This window comes from Meriones unguiculatus, chromosome 18 (assembly GCF_030254825.1).
Source record: "Meriones unguiculatus strain TT.TT164.6M chromosome 18, Bangor_MerUng_6.1, whole genome shotgun sequence".
Lineage (NCBI taxonomy): Eukaryota > Metazoa > Chordata > Mammalia > Rodentia > Muridae > Meriones > Meriones unguiculatus.
This window is the reverse complement of record NC_083365.1, coordinates 36,383,864-36,400,010: the sequence shown is the minus strand read 5'-3', so window position 1 is coordinate 36,400,010 and position 16,147 is coordinate 36,383,864. Positions and strand designations below refer to the sequence as shown.

The window sequence follows — 16,147 nt, the reverse complement described above, 5'->3', positions numbered from 1 at the left end:
TTTTACTCCAACTCGCATTAATCCCAGCTATAGAAGTTTCTTTCCTTGCTCCCTTGCCTCTGACTTCAAACATTTCTTACATAGGAAACAACCGACTTAAAAAAAAAATCTCCTTAAAATATAAAGGATATCATGACTTCGGGGATATAATTTAGCAGCCTGTATCTTCAGAGTCCACTTCCGACCAGGCAGAGCTTAATGGTCGGAGCTGAAATGTCTACGTGACCACAGGGGCAGCTTGAGCCAGACCACCTGCTTATCTCATCCCTTCTAGGGAAGGAGTGGTGGAGACTGACCATGGCCATTTAATAAGTAAATGCTTCGTTTGCCAGAGGTCAATATTCCCTGACTGATGCTGCCGCTTTCCTCAGGAGGAGAGGTGGGTGTTGACCGATTGCCCGAAGAGATGAGAATCTGACTATCGCATGAGCCAGTATTTTCTGCTCACGCTCATACTGCGCCCTCTGTGCGGCGGCGGTTATTGCCATTGCTTTCGAGGGAAAGCTGTGCCACGCCGCCAGCCCACCCTCTGACCCGCTGCCGAGCCGGCAGCAGGCAGGACATGGTTAAGGAAAACTACCAGCAGCTTGGAGATTTTCTGCAGTCCCTTCTCCCCCAATCCATCTCCCTACTCCCCTTATTCTGAAGCAAGCGCTACCGCTGAAATACCAGAGCACACTGCAGGGCTGGGAGGCCAGTCAGTCTGGCAGGAAGGATGCACTGTCCCTAGTGAGAAGGAAAGAATAGGGCAGCCATCTTGCATCCCTGCAGCTTCCAGGAGTCACTGGTCCCGGTGTTCCTTTGGGTGTGTGTCTTTCACCTCCAGATTCTCTCTGTACTGTTACTGTGTAAATGATAGCGTAGAAGCAACCGTTGATTCATGCCCAGGAGTATGATGGGGGGGATGACTCCATGAAGTTGTCGTCAGCGACACCCAGAAGGCGCAGATGTGCCTGATAAGATTTGATAGGTTAGAACACCGTACGCCCTCCACGTCATCTCTGGAGAGGCGTTCTGAACATCAGTGTCTTTGAGCCTTACAGTATCCCTATAAAATGAGACTAAGATCAGCTGCCTCACTTGCCACTTGAAATCTGAGGTACAGAGAGCTCAACAGTAATTTGCCCAGATTTTCACATAGACTCAAAACATAATCCCATCGATCCCTAAGGGTCTCTAATAGAGAAAGATCACCATGAAAAGATAGCTTTTAAAAATTGGTAGTATTATTTTAAAAATTAGTATGGTATTACTGTGAGAGTATGATTATTAGGTAAATGACAGCAAGAAGCAGGCACAGACTCCAAATGCTTCCAAAGGAGCAGGGCATGCCAAATGCCACTCGTCATACCCCTTGTACGGTAGAAACATACAATAAACCATACATGTATTTGAAATGTGCTAGTAACCACATTAAAAGAAAAAGAAAAAGAAAAAGAAAAAGGAGCTTGTTACAGACCATTGTACTTGACCCAGAAGAGCCCAAACTTCATCACAGCAGGGCTATTTCCAGGGTTCAATAGCCCTACACAGCTAGTGGTCTTCAGATCAGACAGTGCAATACAGAAGCTTTGAAAAAATTATTATTAAATAACTTGTGGGAAGACACACACATAAGATATTATGTTCGGTGTTTGAGAAATTTCTTTTCCTGGGGATCAAGGAAGTACATTTAAAGATATTTGTGTTTGGGATCTTTCTGTAGCAATGCAGTTAGGAATCCGGACTGTGCATTGAGTCTTAGAACATCTCTGAGTGTAAAGTTAGATATTTGAGATCTAGTCATCCTTATGCACCAGCTTCTGCCGCTCACCTTATTTCCCAGCCCCCCTTGAAAATTATCATATTCTGGACCTCATGTAAAGATCAAGTCAGTCCAGAGAGACCCCACGTCCCAACGGGGCCCAGGGAAAAAATTGTCAGCTGCAGCTGAGTGGGTTTAGTTGGTGAACAATTTTTTAAAAATCAGTGACAAAAATATAGAGCTACCTGGGGAATAACAATGCCCGTTTGGCTGAGATTAATGGCAAGATTAATAAATGGATTGCTTGATGAAAAGGCATAGGAGAACAAAAACCGGGGAGAGATTGTGGAGGAGGCCGCTTATTAATGAACTGTCAGCCCAGAGAAAGTTCAAGAAACTGGGCTGTGGTAAATGCGGCAGGCTGGCGCTTCTAATAAAAGTGGGGGTCTTTCAGGAATTAATTACATCAGCCTCGCAGAAAGAATTCGTGGAATTACGAAATGTAGTGGCACAGACCAGCACGGGCTGCCGCTGCGAATGGAGAAGCTCCAGCAGAGACTAATCTTGTTTTTTTTTTTTCCTTCCTCATTGATATGTAGGATATTGCGGTAGCGTAATAACTAGTCAGACCCAGGGATGAATGATAGGGTCCAGATACACACTGATTAATGAAGCTACACATACTTGGGAGTTTGAAGTCACTTTACTTTTCATATGCAAAAAAAAAAAAAAAAAAATCTCCTCCTGGAAGCTGATTTCCTCTTCAGCCCAAGTACTGGCCTTAAGGAGTTCTGAATAATTTGCAGAGAGCTGATAGATAGGAGAGTCAGATGGACTCCGCCGTTATTTATCAAGCGGGGCCGAGCGTCGGTGAGTGTACACAGTATTCAGTGATTCAGAGCCGTGTGGCTGCTGTAAGCCCTCTGCAAGTTCTCAGTTCAGTTGGCCCAGAAAACGCTTGCTTTCTGAATTAAAAAAACTCCTATTGCCTGTGCCAGATGAAGCAACGGAAAAGAATGTCGGGACAAGATAGGAGATTGTTCAGGATTTGTGATCCGGTATCACGCATTAGGTATCGAATGCATCTTATCTTTGTTCACTTGGGCTGTGAAGGCAGGGTGAAAACTCTCTCCTGTAATACACTTAGACCGAAGGTTTCCAGACAAACCATTAATCTCTTGGGCCTCCGCTTTCGTAATTAACCCTTTCGGTTCGGTGCTTAATGTCTCCCTAATAGGGCCTGGTTGTTGCAGATTTCTGATCATTGGTTTGTGTGTTCGAAGCGAGATCTGCAGTGGAGAACTAACAGCTCTTGGTTGGCTTACAGGGAGGTATATTTTCCCCTTTGGGGTTATAATGTAAATCATGAGCTGTTTTCAAATATTTCTTCTTCAAACTTTACTTGGCACGCACTAGGATTATAGAATAAATGCAGAATAATTCCGTGGCTGTGTGCTGGGATTCTTGCCCTGTTTCTTTTGCTCATCACATCCTTGGGTATTAGCCCGTTCATCATCCATCACTCTGACCTTTTGGACCCTCATCATCCACGTGATACTTATCCTTTTGATTAAACAAATGTAACGGCCTTTTCACGAATAATTAATCCTCTGTCATTTTACTCTTAGCTCCAGGCCTTTAACTTTAATGTTGAGCTGTCCAGCCTGTGTTACGTTTCAAAGCCCTACTCCCTCTACCCGTTCCTTTCCAAGGTTTTATATCTCTTCAGAAACTCCAAAGCTCACTATACTGAGGCACATCTATCTATCTATCTATCTATCTATCTATCTATCTATCTATATCACTCACCTTTTCTGCTCTGTGTGTGTGTGTGTATGCAGAAATCAGGATGAAATGAAAACCATTTCAGATTCACATATTCATCATTGTAGAAAACACGGGAGCTTGTGCTGTAAAGCAAACACTCCATTTTATTTAGAGAAACAGTCTGTCCTTGTGCATGTGGCCATGTTTCTAACGATGGATGTTTTCCACAGTGACAATTTATACCAAATGACCTCCCAGCTTGAATGCATGACCTGGAATCAGATGAACCTAGGAGCCACCTTAAAGGGGTAAGAAACTTATACCTTTTTAACTCATTTTCAGGGTGTTTATAGCTTTTGAAGGGAGAACAGGCCTAGGCCTAGAAAGGGGGCCATAGCTCCTAGTGCCACTGAGACTTTCCTCCCTCTCTCAGTGGGAGAGGTATGTTTAACATTAAAATTTCCAAAAAAATGTACAATGGGATGTTTTCGTCTGGAGCAAGGGAACAGGGAGTATTGGGAACACCTTCATGTGGCCTTTCCTTGTTGAACGTTTTAGAATTCTTCAAAGATGTGGTGCCCATGAAATTTCATTGAATGTTTACAGTTCACTGGCGATATCACTGATGTTAACCCTTGTATTATCTTATCAAGAAATGCTCCGCATGTACAAAGTCTACGGTCTGAACTGTAGTGGTGTGGTGTTGATTGGAACAGCCCGAAGTCAGGTGTGTCCACTCCTGAAAGGCTTTGCTCACACAAGATACACCAGTGCTGTAGGGGGAGCGTGGCTGCCAGACATGTAGAGAGCTTTTCTGTGTGCCTAAAAAAAACTGGAAAAAAGGAAGGCAGGTGGGGCTGGTTTTCAGCGGTCAAAGAGCTCTGAGGAGCTGATGTCAGGTGCTCTTTTAGGCCACCACACCTCGGCTTCTGGACTCTAAGCATCGTCACCCCTGTTACAGATTAATTAACACCCCTCCGAGAGTCATAACACTTCCAAAGTTCCCATCCAGTTAGCGGGTGGGGAGGGGACAGGGAGGCTTGGAATCCAAGCCCAGATCTGATTCCAGTGCTCAGACTCTGTCTAGACTTTCTGAGGGCTCATTTGACCCCAACCAGTGGGACTCGGGACATATTTCAGCACTCTTGACAAGACTATTAGCTTCAGAACTTCTAGTTGGATTCTGGGAGCCAGGGCCTTGCTGGAACCATGCGTCCTCCATTCCCCATTTCCTACCTTTCTTCTCTTCTAGAATGGCTGCTGGGAGCTCCAGCTCAGTGAAATGGACAGAAGGGCAGAGCAAGTGAGTGGACAATGGATTTGTTGACTGACATCTGGGGCAAGTCAGGAGTTAGGCCTGACATGGGGACAGAGAAGACGACGTTTCTACCCCTGTCTCAGCCCTGTCCTTATTTACTGTAGACTTTTGGAGACCACAGAGAGTTGGTGATTATTTTTCTCACCAACATCCGTGCACAATTTTAAAAAACCCATGCAGCAGGAGCCCTGCTCATGTCTTGGTTTCACAGAGCATTCATTCTATTTGTAGCATCAAATGTGTTCTTTGTAGGTCAGTCAGGTCTTTCAGCCTTGCTTACCTAACTTAGCTTTTCTCCATAGATTTCCATTTCCTAGGGAGAGCTGACTTTTCCCCATGACTCTGTGGGCAAACTTTGCAAAGACAGTCATCCCCACTCTGTTCTTAAATTTCTGTGCCTCGCCAGCCCTGTAGCCTGCACTCTGGGACATTTCCAGAGGTATCTTTTTTATTTTGTTTTCTATGCTTAAACATCAGGACTGGCTTTCATCTTCCTTCCTTTGTTGGATCTGTCCTTCTTATTGGATATCCTTCGGCCATCAGAGGAGTCATACTTTTGTCTTCTGAGACCTCTCCTTGTCTTTCAGCTTTTCTGCACTCTATCCAAGTTTCTACCCACTCTCTATGGACCTGAAAACAACACAAACAAAAATCTCTATAGTTTTGAAATATTCCTCTCTCCGTTTCTATTAAGTTTTCTTGGTTTCATCCTTCACCATTCACAGTTTACTAATTCTCCCTAGATGAAATTCCAGAGTATGATTTTCAAGTAAGCAGTATGTTTTAATTTAAAAATATTCTTCAGGCCAGAATATAGGTTTCATGGTTTGTTTGATTCCAAGAATTATGGATAAGGAATGTCACTGAGTCTTTCCACAACTGAGACAATTTTGATAACTTTTTATTTAGTCCATTAGTTTTGTTTTTTTTTTTTGAGACAGGGTCTCACTAGGTAACCCTGGCTGGCCTGGAACTCACTGTGTAGACCAGCTGGCTGGGAACTTATTCACCTGCTTTGGCTCCCAAGTATGACACCATGCCTGGCCTTGACTGGATATCTTACAGGGCTTATCTGTGTAAAAAGCATCACTTGGCAGGGTTTGCAAATCATCTCAGGATGAAGCTAAGTGTGATTGTGTTACTTTTATGTAAAAAAAAAAAATGAGAAGAGTTTTTATCCATTACTTCCATCTTGGAAAAAGAGTTCTGACATGAAAGTGGATTTCTTAAATAAATAGTCACTATTCACATATAAAAATGTCAGTTTTAAAATTAAAATACCATGTATCTTAGACTGAACCCATTTTTCCACCCTGGAAGAGATTGCTTGTCTGTCTGTCTGTCTGTCTGTCTGTCTGTCTTATCTATCTATCTATCTATCTATCTATCTATCTATCTATCTATCTATCAAGATTTATTTTGTTGACCTGGCATGGTAGCACACAGATTTAATCCCAGGATTCAGGAGGCAGAGGAAGATGGATCTCTGTGAGCTTGAGGCCAGCCTGATCTACAAAGTGAGTTCAAGGACAGCCAAGGCTATATAGAGGGACCCTGTCTCACCTCCCCCTCCCCCCGAAGATTTTATTTTATTGTATGGGTGTTTCGCTTGAATGTGTGTCCGCATTACATGCCTGCAGTGCTCACATAGGCCAAAAGAGGACCTAACATCTCCCGGAACCTGTGTTCTAGATGGTTGTGAGCTACCACAAGGGTGATGAGAATTAAATTCTTGCTCATAGCTGCTGAGCCATCTCTGCAGCTCCTCTTTGCCTGTTTTTGAATTTCCTCATGCCCCTTGGGACCACGCTGCTTTTATCACCTTGAATGGGAGAATCCTGTATTCTAGTTCCAGTCAGAGAGAAGGCACTTTGTGAAGCCCCTTTTTTCTTCTCCCATAGACAAATGAAATTCAATGTGTGTGTGTGTGTGTTTGTGTGTTTTTCATGCACATGAGTGCAGAGGAAGAAAAAAAAAAGACACTGGGCATCTTCTTCTAACATTCTCCACACTGTTGGCTTGAGGGAGGTTCTCTCCCTGACCTGGAAAGCTCGCTCTTTTGACTAGGCTGAATAGCTAGCAAGCAGCAAGCTCTCAGGATCTGCCTGTCTCTGGCCTCCAATGCTGGGGTTACAGGCACAGGGTGCCACATGTGGGTTCTTGTGTTGAGTACTGGGGATTTTAACTCGGGTCCTCATGCTTGCAGAGCAAGTACTTTTACTTACTGTGTCATCTCCTGAGGCAAGGAAATATATATATTTTTAAAGCGGGTTCTTAGCACAACACACTCCTGGGGAGTCATTGTTGAGCACAAGTTCTGCATTTTGGACACTTCTGTTTCTGACGTCTAGTTCTGTCTACTTTGTGTTTGTTTGAAAACATTTTCTTTGTGTGTTCTTAAATGGCTGCTGACTTCCTAAGACTGCTGACAAACCTCTGCTACCCTGCTGGCCTCTGTTTTGTCTCTTCTGAAGAAAATAGCCTGCAGAATGGAGAAACACATCAACCTTGACTGTGGTCCAAGTTATTAGAACAAGGAGGAAGTTACTCTCTGGGGACTGGGTAGGGGGAGTGGGAAATCTAACACAATAGAATCTCAAAAGGAGGGCTGAGCAAAATCAATGTCCCTCTGCTGCTCCAAGAAGTTCACAGACTGTTGGGAACACACAGTATTTGACCTGTGGATGCTGGAAAGGAAAAGCCCAGAAGACTCCCAAGGAGTGATGGATGGGGAGACAAGACTGTGTGTTTTGGTGGGGCCAGGGTTGTCAAAGCTGGAGAAAATCCCCACTAGACATGGTCTCATCCCTAAGAACCTCTGCCAAAAGAGATAGCTGAGGCGCTGGCTGGGAGCTTAGGCACAGCCCCGCACCTTCCCTCAGCGCCTGTGCACACAATACCTGTCCCAGAGATTTACTTCTTGAAAACAGACAACCTGCTCTGCTCTTAAGTAGCTCCTGGCACTTCAGGTGCCAAAGCAAAGGTGGGGAGCCATGATTCCTGGAACAGGAGCAGCTCAGTGAAGAGAACATTCCTTAGCTTGCTCCTTAACCCTCTGCCCCATGCTGTTCATTTCTCGTTTCCAAAAGGCTCCGTTTATGCTGCCGAAGCAATTCCCTTCCTTTAGGGTCTCTGGAATGGAACCCTATCTCTCGAATGCTACCTAACTTCTCTGCCACCGAGTCACACTGCTCAAACCACAGTTCTGTTTTTGCCCTGCCTTGGGCCTGGCTGAGGTCTGACAGGTGTACTCTCTGAAGAGCAGACTTTGGGTTCGCTGGAGACTCAAGATTCAGGGCAGTGTCCTCCTTCTTCTGGCTACAGTAGGACAGGAGGAGGACTTACTCTGCTTTCTTGTTCTTACTCTCTCCTCTTTTTCTCTTTGAGCAGCTACCAGTGAGCACATTTAATTTTTACTTGTGAAAACCAGAGCATTTTTTAAAAAAATGTGGGGAAGGTAACAACCACCTGCCCCAAACCAGTAGCCCAGAGGAGTGTCATTGACACTATGCTGTATATTCCTCTAGACTTCCTATGTTTTCATTGACGCTTGACCATCTCCCAGCTCAAGAAATGATGGACTCAACCTTTTGAGTCCGGTAAATGCGTATTAACAAGCCATCATAAAATTGGAGTCTCAACCTTCATCAGAGTGTTGATTATTAGAAAATCTTCCCTTAAAACTATCATAAAATTATTTCTATTTAAATTTTTTTCTCTTTTTTGAGTACCGTGGGCTTCTTGCCTCAAAACTACGTTTCTAACTGTTGAGTGCTAAGGTGAGAATTATGTTCCTCTCATAAACACGAGAGAGAAATGTCAGGTTTGTTTAGATCAAGATAAGAAAGGGAAGATGGGACAGGAAAGCGGTACCAAGGGGCCAGCTTGGAAATGAGGATCATGGCGGCGGTTTCCACACTTGGATATGAAGTGAAGTTAGTGAGTGTTCTCTAACACTGGGTGGAGCGAAGAGAATGAACTGTTACAGGAAGAGAGGACACAACAGAGGAGGGAAGGATACGTTTTGACTCAAGGAGTATTTCAGCTCTGGCTACTCCTAGCCTTTCTGAGGCACCCCCCCCCCCCACCATTTATCCTTCTCTCCGTCATCTGCCCAAGGCAAGATAATAATCTCCAGCTAGGAAAATGAAATACTGACTTAGCATGTACACTATTAAAGTCTTCCAAACGTTTCTCAGAAATGAGGGGCTACTGCATATTTTCGTAGGCGTCTCTCCTACTTATTTGTCTTAGCTTTCTTCCCAGCTCCTCACTTTTGAAACAAGCCATGGATGGAGGGCTTCATAAGGCAGAGGTGTGTGCTTTATCTGAGATGAAATCACCCCCCCCCCACACACGATTAGAAAACAACACAACATTTCTCAGGAAAAAGAATTCAGACAGCGCTAACTAAAGCGTTACAGAGAGACCGTCGGCCATCTCACCACCTAGATAATGTTTAAAAAGCAACATTTGTTGTGTGTGCATCTGCAGAAAGAAAATATGTGGCTGTTAACAGCAGTTGTCCCTGGATGGTTGGGGCCGTGGGGGGAGGTCTGATAGATGGGTTTAAGAGATTCTGAGGGGCTGAGGTGTAGATCAGGTGCGGTGTACTTTCCTAGCATGACCAAGGGCTAATGGAGGTGCACTGGAGACAACCCATACAGACAATTTCTTTAGGCAGGTCTACATGAAAGAGAGCCCAGACACAAAGACAAAGGTTCTCGATTGGGGAAGAGGTCAGGAGAGGGTGGCTTCCTTTTCCTTTCTTTCTTTTTTTTAAAATTATTTTAATTTCTAGGCGACAGAGTATAGCATAATTGTTTGCCAGTGATAGCGATCGGAAAGAAGAAAGTGAATGTTGGGAGGGGATGGTGGAGCAAGGCAGGGGAGAGAAGGGAGAGGTCCCTTAGGCTCGGCCGAGAGGCTGTGGGTACAAGCTGGAATAGTTCATCTCGTAGTGGTAGTGCTTCTCAAGTGTTGCTTGTTTCTGCGAGGTCTTTTCCTTGCATGTCATGTAGATATTGTCTCTTTTCTGTTTTACCTCTTGTCAGTGGCTGTTTTCCTCACATTGGAAGATTTTTATTAGCTGGGCACTAGGGGTGCACACCTTTGATCCTGCGCTCAGGAGGCAGAGGCAGGTAGATCTTTCGGTTTGAGAAACCTTGTCTTGGAAAAAAAAAAGGGTTTTATTGTTACTGTATAAGTCATAATCCCTTTGAGAGTGTGATTCGGTTGAATTATTACGTAGGGTTTCCTTTGTTTCTTTGAGGGTTTTGTTTGTTTTTCTGTCCTGGAGATGGAACCCAGGCCTGCCTGCATGACAGGTGAGCGTGTCCCCTCTGGGGCAGCCTCACCGGCTTGTTTGTTGCTCTCTTCAAGGTGATTTTGAAGGGTGGATCAGAAAGGACTTTCTTGAAGTTTTCAACCCCCAGGCGCCTCTATTGCAACTGGAGCTGCAGGAGTTCAGTCTCCAGAACCTTGTGCTGATCCAGACCATTGGATCTTTTCTGGAAGTTTTCAGATAGTTAGAGAGCAAGCTGGCTGTGTGCCTCTGAGAACCAAGGTGAGAACAGGAAGGTCCCGCCCTTCATCTTTTCTGACACAGGAGGTGAGGGGTTCACCTGTCACTCAGGTTCAGGGTACTGCTCATCAGGAAGATGAGCATCTGTCCATAGAGCCAAACCTTTAAGAATAAAGAAGGATCCAGCAAGTTAGATGGAATAGGGATTCTGATAAATTAGCACCCCATTAACAGCGATGTATAAAGCAAGTCCTGATACGTCTTGTGTGGTCTGTGAGACTGTGTTCCTGTGTCTGTGTGTTCACATAGGAAGGAAAGTTCCATCTAAAAACCGTCTGCTGAGCGTCCCGGGCCAGTGGATAATAGAGTATCTCTTAGCTCTGTTCTGAGTGCGAAATATGATGAGACCAGCTAGGAGAAGTTTGAGGAGCTTTGCATGTGGTGAGGATTTTGATGGTTCTTGAGCACTGATTTATACAGAGGGAGGGGAGGGCTAGCTCTGAACCACCTGAGTCTGTGTGTTTTAGGAAGTAGTGATTGATGCCTAGGCTGCATGATGAATGGAGACAAGTGAGCCATATATCCAAAGAAACTTTCAAAAGGAAAATGTAGTCAAGGTTTAAGCAATGAAAGTACGAGTGGAACAAATGCCAGAGCTGGTGATAGTGGAGTGAGTGTGCTCTCCAGATGTGGAACTGGACACTGTGGCCTGTGTAAGCCAGGATGGAGAGGGAGTGAATGATGGATGTCAGTGTATGCTTTCTCAGTCTCAAGGGAAAGGTTCATTAAGAAGTACTCAAGGCTGGGCGTGATGGCACACACCTTTAATCCTAGCACTCGGAAGGCAGAGACAGGTGGATCTCTGCGAGTTCGAGGCCAGCCTGGTCTACAGAGAAAGTTCCAGGACAGCCAGGTTTACACAGAAAAACCCTGTCTCAAAAAAATAAATAAATAAATAAATAAATAAATTCAACCCTACACAAAGAGGCATAGGCAGCTGAAAGCAAGAGTATTCTTCTCTAGAGAAGAGCACAGCAATTGGTTATGTAATGTCAAGTGGTCAGTGAAACACACAGCCAAGTAATATACAGACTGAACAGAGTGTGTTTGCGTATTTAGGAATATATATGTAATACTTAAACATGTATATATGTAAGACTTAAACATTTACATATGTAACAACAATTAATAAAAAAAGAGGTTGTGAATTTGAAGAGATTAAGGAAGGGTCAATGAAGGCATTGGAGAGAGGAAAGGGAGGGGGAAATGAAATTTTATTATAATTTCAAAAAATCAATAATGAGAAAAATATTAAATGAGGGGCTAGAGATGGCTCAACATTTTTAAGAGCACTTGCTGCTCTTTCAGAGGACAAGAGTTTGGTTTTCAGCACCCACATGGTGGATCAAAACCATCTGTACCTCCAGTTCTGTGAGATCCAACTCTCTTCTGAACCAGGAGCACAAGTAATACATATTCGCACATGCATCCAAAACACTTCAAGGTCAGTGGTCTGGCAGGATGGCTCAGTGGGTAAAGGTACTTGCTGCCAAACTCAGGGACCCAAACCCAGGACTCAGTGGTGGTGGAAAGACAGAACCAACTTCCACAAGTTTTCCTCTGATCTCCATACTTGGGCCTTTTCACTCTCATGTGTGTATACACAATGCATTGTTTTCCTAAAAAGCCAAAAAAAAAAATCATTTCATGAAGAGGTGAGTGTGGTTATATGGCCTTGCTAACACCATGTGTAAGTGCAGATTCTACCTTGCTCTCAGGTGACCACAGTCAGACAGAATGAAGTCGTGCTCATGTCGCTCTAGAACCTTCTGTGCCAGGTTGTCACTAGTCTGAATGGAGATAAGCGGGCAGCCCTTTGTCTCCCCAGTAAGATCTCATCTGCATTTAGGAAAATGGGTTTTGAAGTTCCTCTGGCCTCAAAGAAGCTGCTTCTTCATTCTACCCCTAAGCATTCAGTGGTGACTCCTGGAACTTCTAGGGTTGGCTCTGGGGTCTTTTGGCCTGAAGTGTTCTAGACCTGATCAGTTTGAGCTGGCTTGTCCATCCTGCTTGGTGGTGAGCACTCCTCAGGAGGCTTGCGCTGTTTGCCTCTGCTGACTGTCCTCTCTTGAAGCCTTTGTATCTGTTGATGTGGGAAGAGAACAAGCCAGGTTCTTGGCAGCTGCTTGGGAGGCTGCCGCTGCTGTCAGACTTACAACCTCAGACCTTGAAGTCCTGCATTTCTACCATCAGATAACTAGATCTAGAGGCTTGGCTCTCCGTGGGCTTCTTTAGCTTCAGGGGAGGATATTTTGGTAAGTGGTGCAGCGCTCAGTCTCAGCTCCTGTGCATAGCCTTCAGGAAAGTCCACAGTTTCTTAACGTGGCTCCTTTACTCTTGTTTTTTTTTTTTTTTTTTTTTTTTTTTTTTTCTTCTCAGAAATTTCACGCTACGCAAGGGCGTGATGGGCCTCAGGGCTTGCAGCAGAGTTTATTGTCCACACCAGAAGGAAAGCCACTCATTTGCGTGTCTAATGGTTAAGCCCTGGGTGTTGAGGATGGAGAGTGCAGAGAGCCTTCTGGGTAAATTCCATGGTCTGATCCTTAAGAGCTACAGGTTGTCAGGTTGTCTGAATGCTTCCCTGATGAGCTTTGTCGAGGTGAGAAGGCAAAGGTGATGATGGTGTGTGAGTGTAGGGCCTTGCACATTTGGCAGTAACTAGAGGTGGAGGAGAAAAATCACAGGCCAAGATGCTTTCTCTTGAATATTTATATTAAATACTAATTGCCTTTAAAAAGCTTCTTTCTCTCTTTTCTTTTCTTTCTTTCTTTTTTTTTTTTTTTTAAAAAAAAAACTTCTGTTGATAAGGGATTTTAGGGAAGCTCTGGTTTTCTTCATCTGTAAACCCTCAATTCCTTTTTATTAATCTTCTTGTGCCTGTGATATATCAGAATTAATCATTTCTAAAGAAGCTTCTCTTTGAATGCTCTGCGTCTTTCCTGAGCCAGACCTCGGTGTACACATTTTTAGAAAGAAGAGGGTTTATAATTTGTGTTCTGTGAAGGACACTTTCCTCTTTCTGTAAGCTTTCTAGGGACATGTGCTGATGTACTTTAAAGGTGTGTAGGAAAAGCAGACTTAGGACACATTGCATTCCTGTGAAAGCTGCTCTGCAGTCCATGGTGCTGCAGGGAATGAAGCCAGGAAGTGTGTGCTCTGCTGGTAACTGCCTCTGTATGGTTCAATGAAAAAAATGTATATATATATATATATATATATATATATATATAATAAAAATTGTGCAGTTTGGACTGCTCAGTCACCTGTAAGCAGGGCATTTTAATGAGTTAGCTTTGTCCACCCCCTCCCCTGTGTGTATGTGTATTTGTGTAGGTCAGAATCCAGCATCATGCACCTTCTTCAATTACTACCCACTTCCTCAATTGTTACCTTTTGAAACAGACTCTTTCACTGAACCCAGAACTCCCGGTTTCAGCTAGGCTGGCTGGCCAGTGGCTCTCAAGGACCCTAGAGGATCTCTGTCCTCCTAAGGACTGGGATTACAGGTACACTCTACTGTGTTAGATTTAATTTCTTTTTTTCATCTGTGCTGAGGATATAAACTCAGATCTTTATGCTTCTGCAGGAAGCACTTTGCTGACTGATCCATCTCTCTACCCCCAGTACTGGACTTACTTTTATACCCAGCTAAATACAGTCTCATAGTAAAAGTCACAGTGTGTGCAGCTCAACTTGTTGACACCCATCTCCTTTTCCTTCCTCCCTTACCCTGGCTACACTGTTAAAACATCAGCATGCCTGACTTGAGTCAGACCCTGGAGGAAAGAGCTGGAGGTCATTCAAGTGTCATGATGATAGAAGATGGGATTGTACCACAAAAATTGTCCTGCTAGTTGTAAAGGGAACAGAGATGAACTGGTTTGGACTCAGACCTCAGCTCTGCCATTTGTCCCTTCTCTGACATTGGACATACAAACTCAACTTCTCCTTAAACCTCAGAATACTTTATAATGAAATGACAGTGGTAACTATGGAAGCAACAGTGAACATTTATTTAATGTCTATCCTGTTCCAAGTGTTGCACAATGTTTCCCTGACCTAGTTTGGGCTTCTAGCAGTTTGTAGGGCTGGCACTGTAATTTTCACTCTACATGGAGCAGGGACCAAGGAGACTTAAGTCATTGGACTAAGGTGATAGGTGCACCTTGAACGGTTTCTAGAGTTGTATTCAAGATCAAAAATACAAATTTTATCTATGTTCATCACCAGGCTCATGAAGCATGGAGTAAATAATTTTTATGGGTGTGAGTCACTAACTGTTGACTCTCACAGACCTCCTGAATATTGCTGGGATGTGGTTATCCAGTGATATTTAACTTCTGCTCCCCGAACAGTTCACCTCTTTAATCTTCAAACAAAACTGCAAAATAGGTTATTAGCCTCATCTTGCAAATGGTGACTCTTGGCTACAGAAACAATGAGATGACTCACTTGCCACAGGGCGGAAAAAGTGATAGAGGTGGGCCTGGGACTCAGGCTTTCAGATTCCAGAACAATGTATCCTCAGAGTAATCTGGAGATACAGAGTCCAGATGAATTTAGCTTTTTCAGCAGAATCTGCAGGAACTGGAACATACTGGCTCCCTTAGTAAGACAGGGTAAATTCCTAGAGGTACCTAGAATCCGGAGTAGAATTTCTGAAGCTGTGCGTGTTGACTTATGTGGCAACTGGCAAAATGGCTCAGCTAAGGTCCTGAGGTGGTGACGGTGGGATTACCCAGGATTCTCTGGAAAGGGGGCACTCTTGGTGTCCTTAGAAGAGGGAGACGGGGAAACGTGACTACAGGGAAGTAGTGGGAGGCAGAGAGAGGGTACAGTCTGCAGAAACAGAGACCAAGACATGAAAGTACCAGAAACTGAAACAGACAAGGGAAGAAGCTCCTCAGAGTGGAAGAAGGAAGCCCACCCAGAACCTTGAGGCTTGGGTTGAATTTGACCTTGTTTTGTTTTGTTTTCTTTCTTTTTTTGAGACAGAGTTTTACACTCTATCCCAGGCTGGCTCTGTACTCACTGTGTAGCCCAGTTTGGCCTGGAAATTGCAACAGCCTCCCTGCTTTACCCCCCCCCCCCCACAAATGATGGGATTTTGTGCCGAGAGCTGTGAGAAGATAAATTTGTTTTGATTTAAGCCACCCCGATTTGTGCTTCTTCACTACAGCAGTCAGGAGAAACCAATGCTCTCGAAATGGTGGTATGATAGGGATGGCTTTCTGACTGTAACATCCGTGTTTAAATGTGTACTAGTGAAGCTCAGACCCAACACCTACAGTTGTAAACTAGACTCTGCCATCACAGCAGTGGTCATTCCTCCTGTGGAAGTATAGCATCCCCGGAGGCTGGCGAGATGGCTTGGTAGTTAAGAGCACTTGTTCCTGCAGAGGACTTGGGTTTGGATCTTAGCACCCACACATTGCTCGCTGACATCCAACTCCAGTTCCAGGGTACCTGTCCCCCATTCTTACCTCCATGGGCCCCCGAACATGTATATGATGCTTATACATTCATTCAGGCACACACACACACACACACACACACACACACACACACACACATGCATAGCATTCTTCCAAGTTTTCAGGGGCTGGTACCCAGTTTTCAAAGGATCAGGCCTGTGTCTACCTCTATTTGATTGACATGCAGGTGAACACAGCAGAACCAAGATGGGATTTTTTTATTTTATTTTATTTATTTATTTTTGATACTTGGTGCTTCA

General features: G+C 44.2%; 1 protein-coding gene across 4 annotated transcripts in view; it reads left to right on the top strand.

Moving 5' to 3' along the window:
* The window catches only part of Wt1 (WT1 transcription factor), a 43,548-nt gene that overhangs the window by 12,291 nt on the left and 15,110 nt on the right, over positions 1 to 16,147 (top strand). For 2 of the 4 annotated variants that reach the window (XM_060371492.1, XM_060371491.1), the window contains exons 4-5: positions 3,742 to 3,819; positions 4,764 to 4,814. In XM_060371492.1, the coding sequence (XP_060227475.1) occupies positions 3,742 to 3,819; positions 4,764 to 4,814 (129 nt within the window). The remainder of the gene's footprint in view (positions 1 to 3,741; positions 3,820 to 4,763; positions 4,815 to 16,147) is intronic. The other 2 variants (XM_021646373.2, XM_060371493.1) reach the window with 1 other exon arrangement.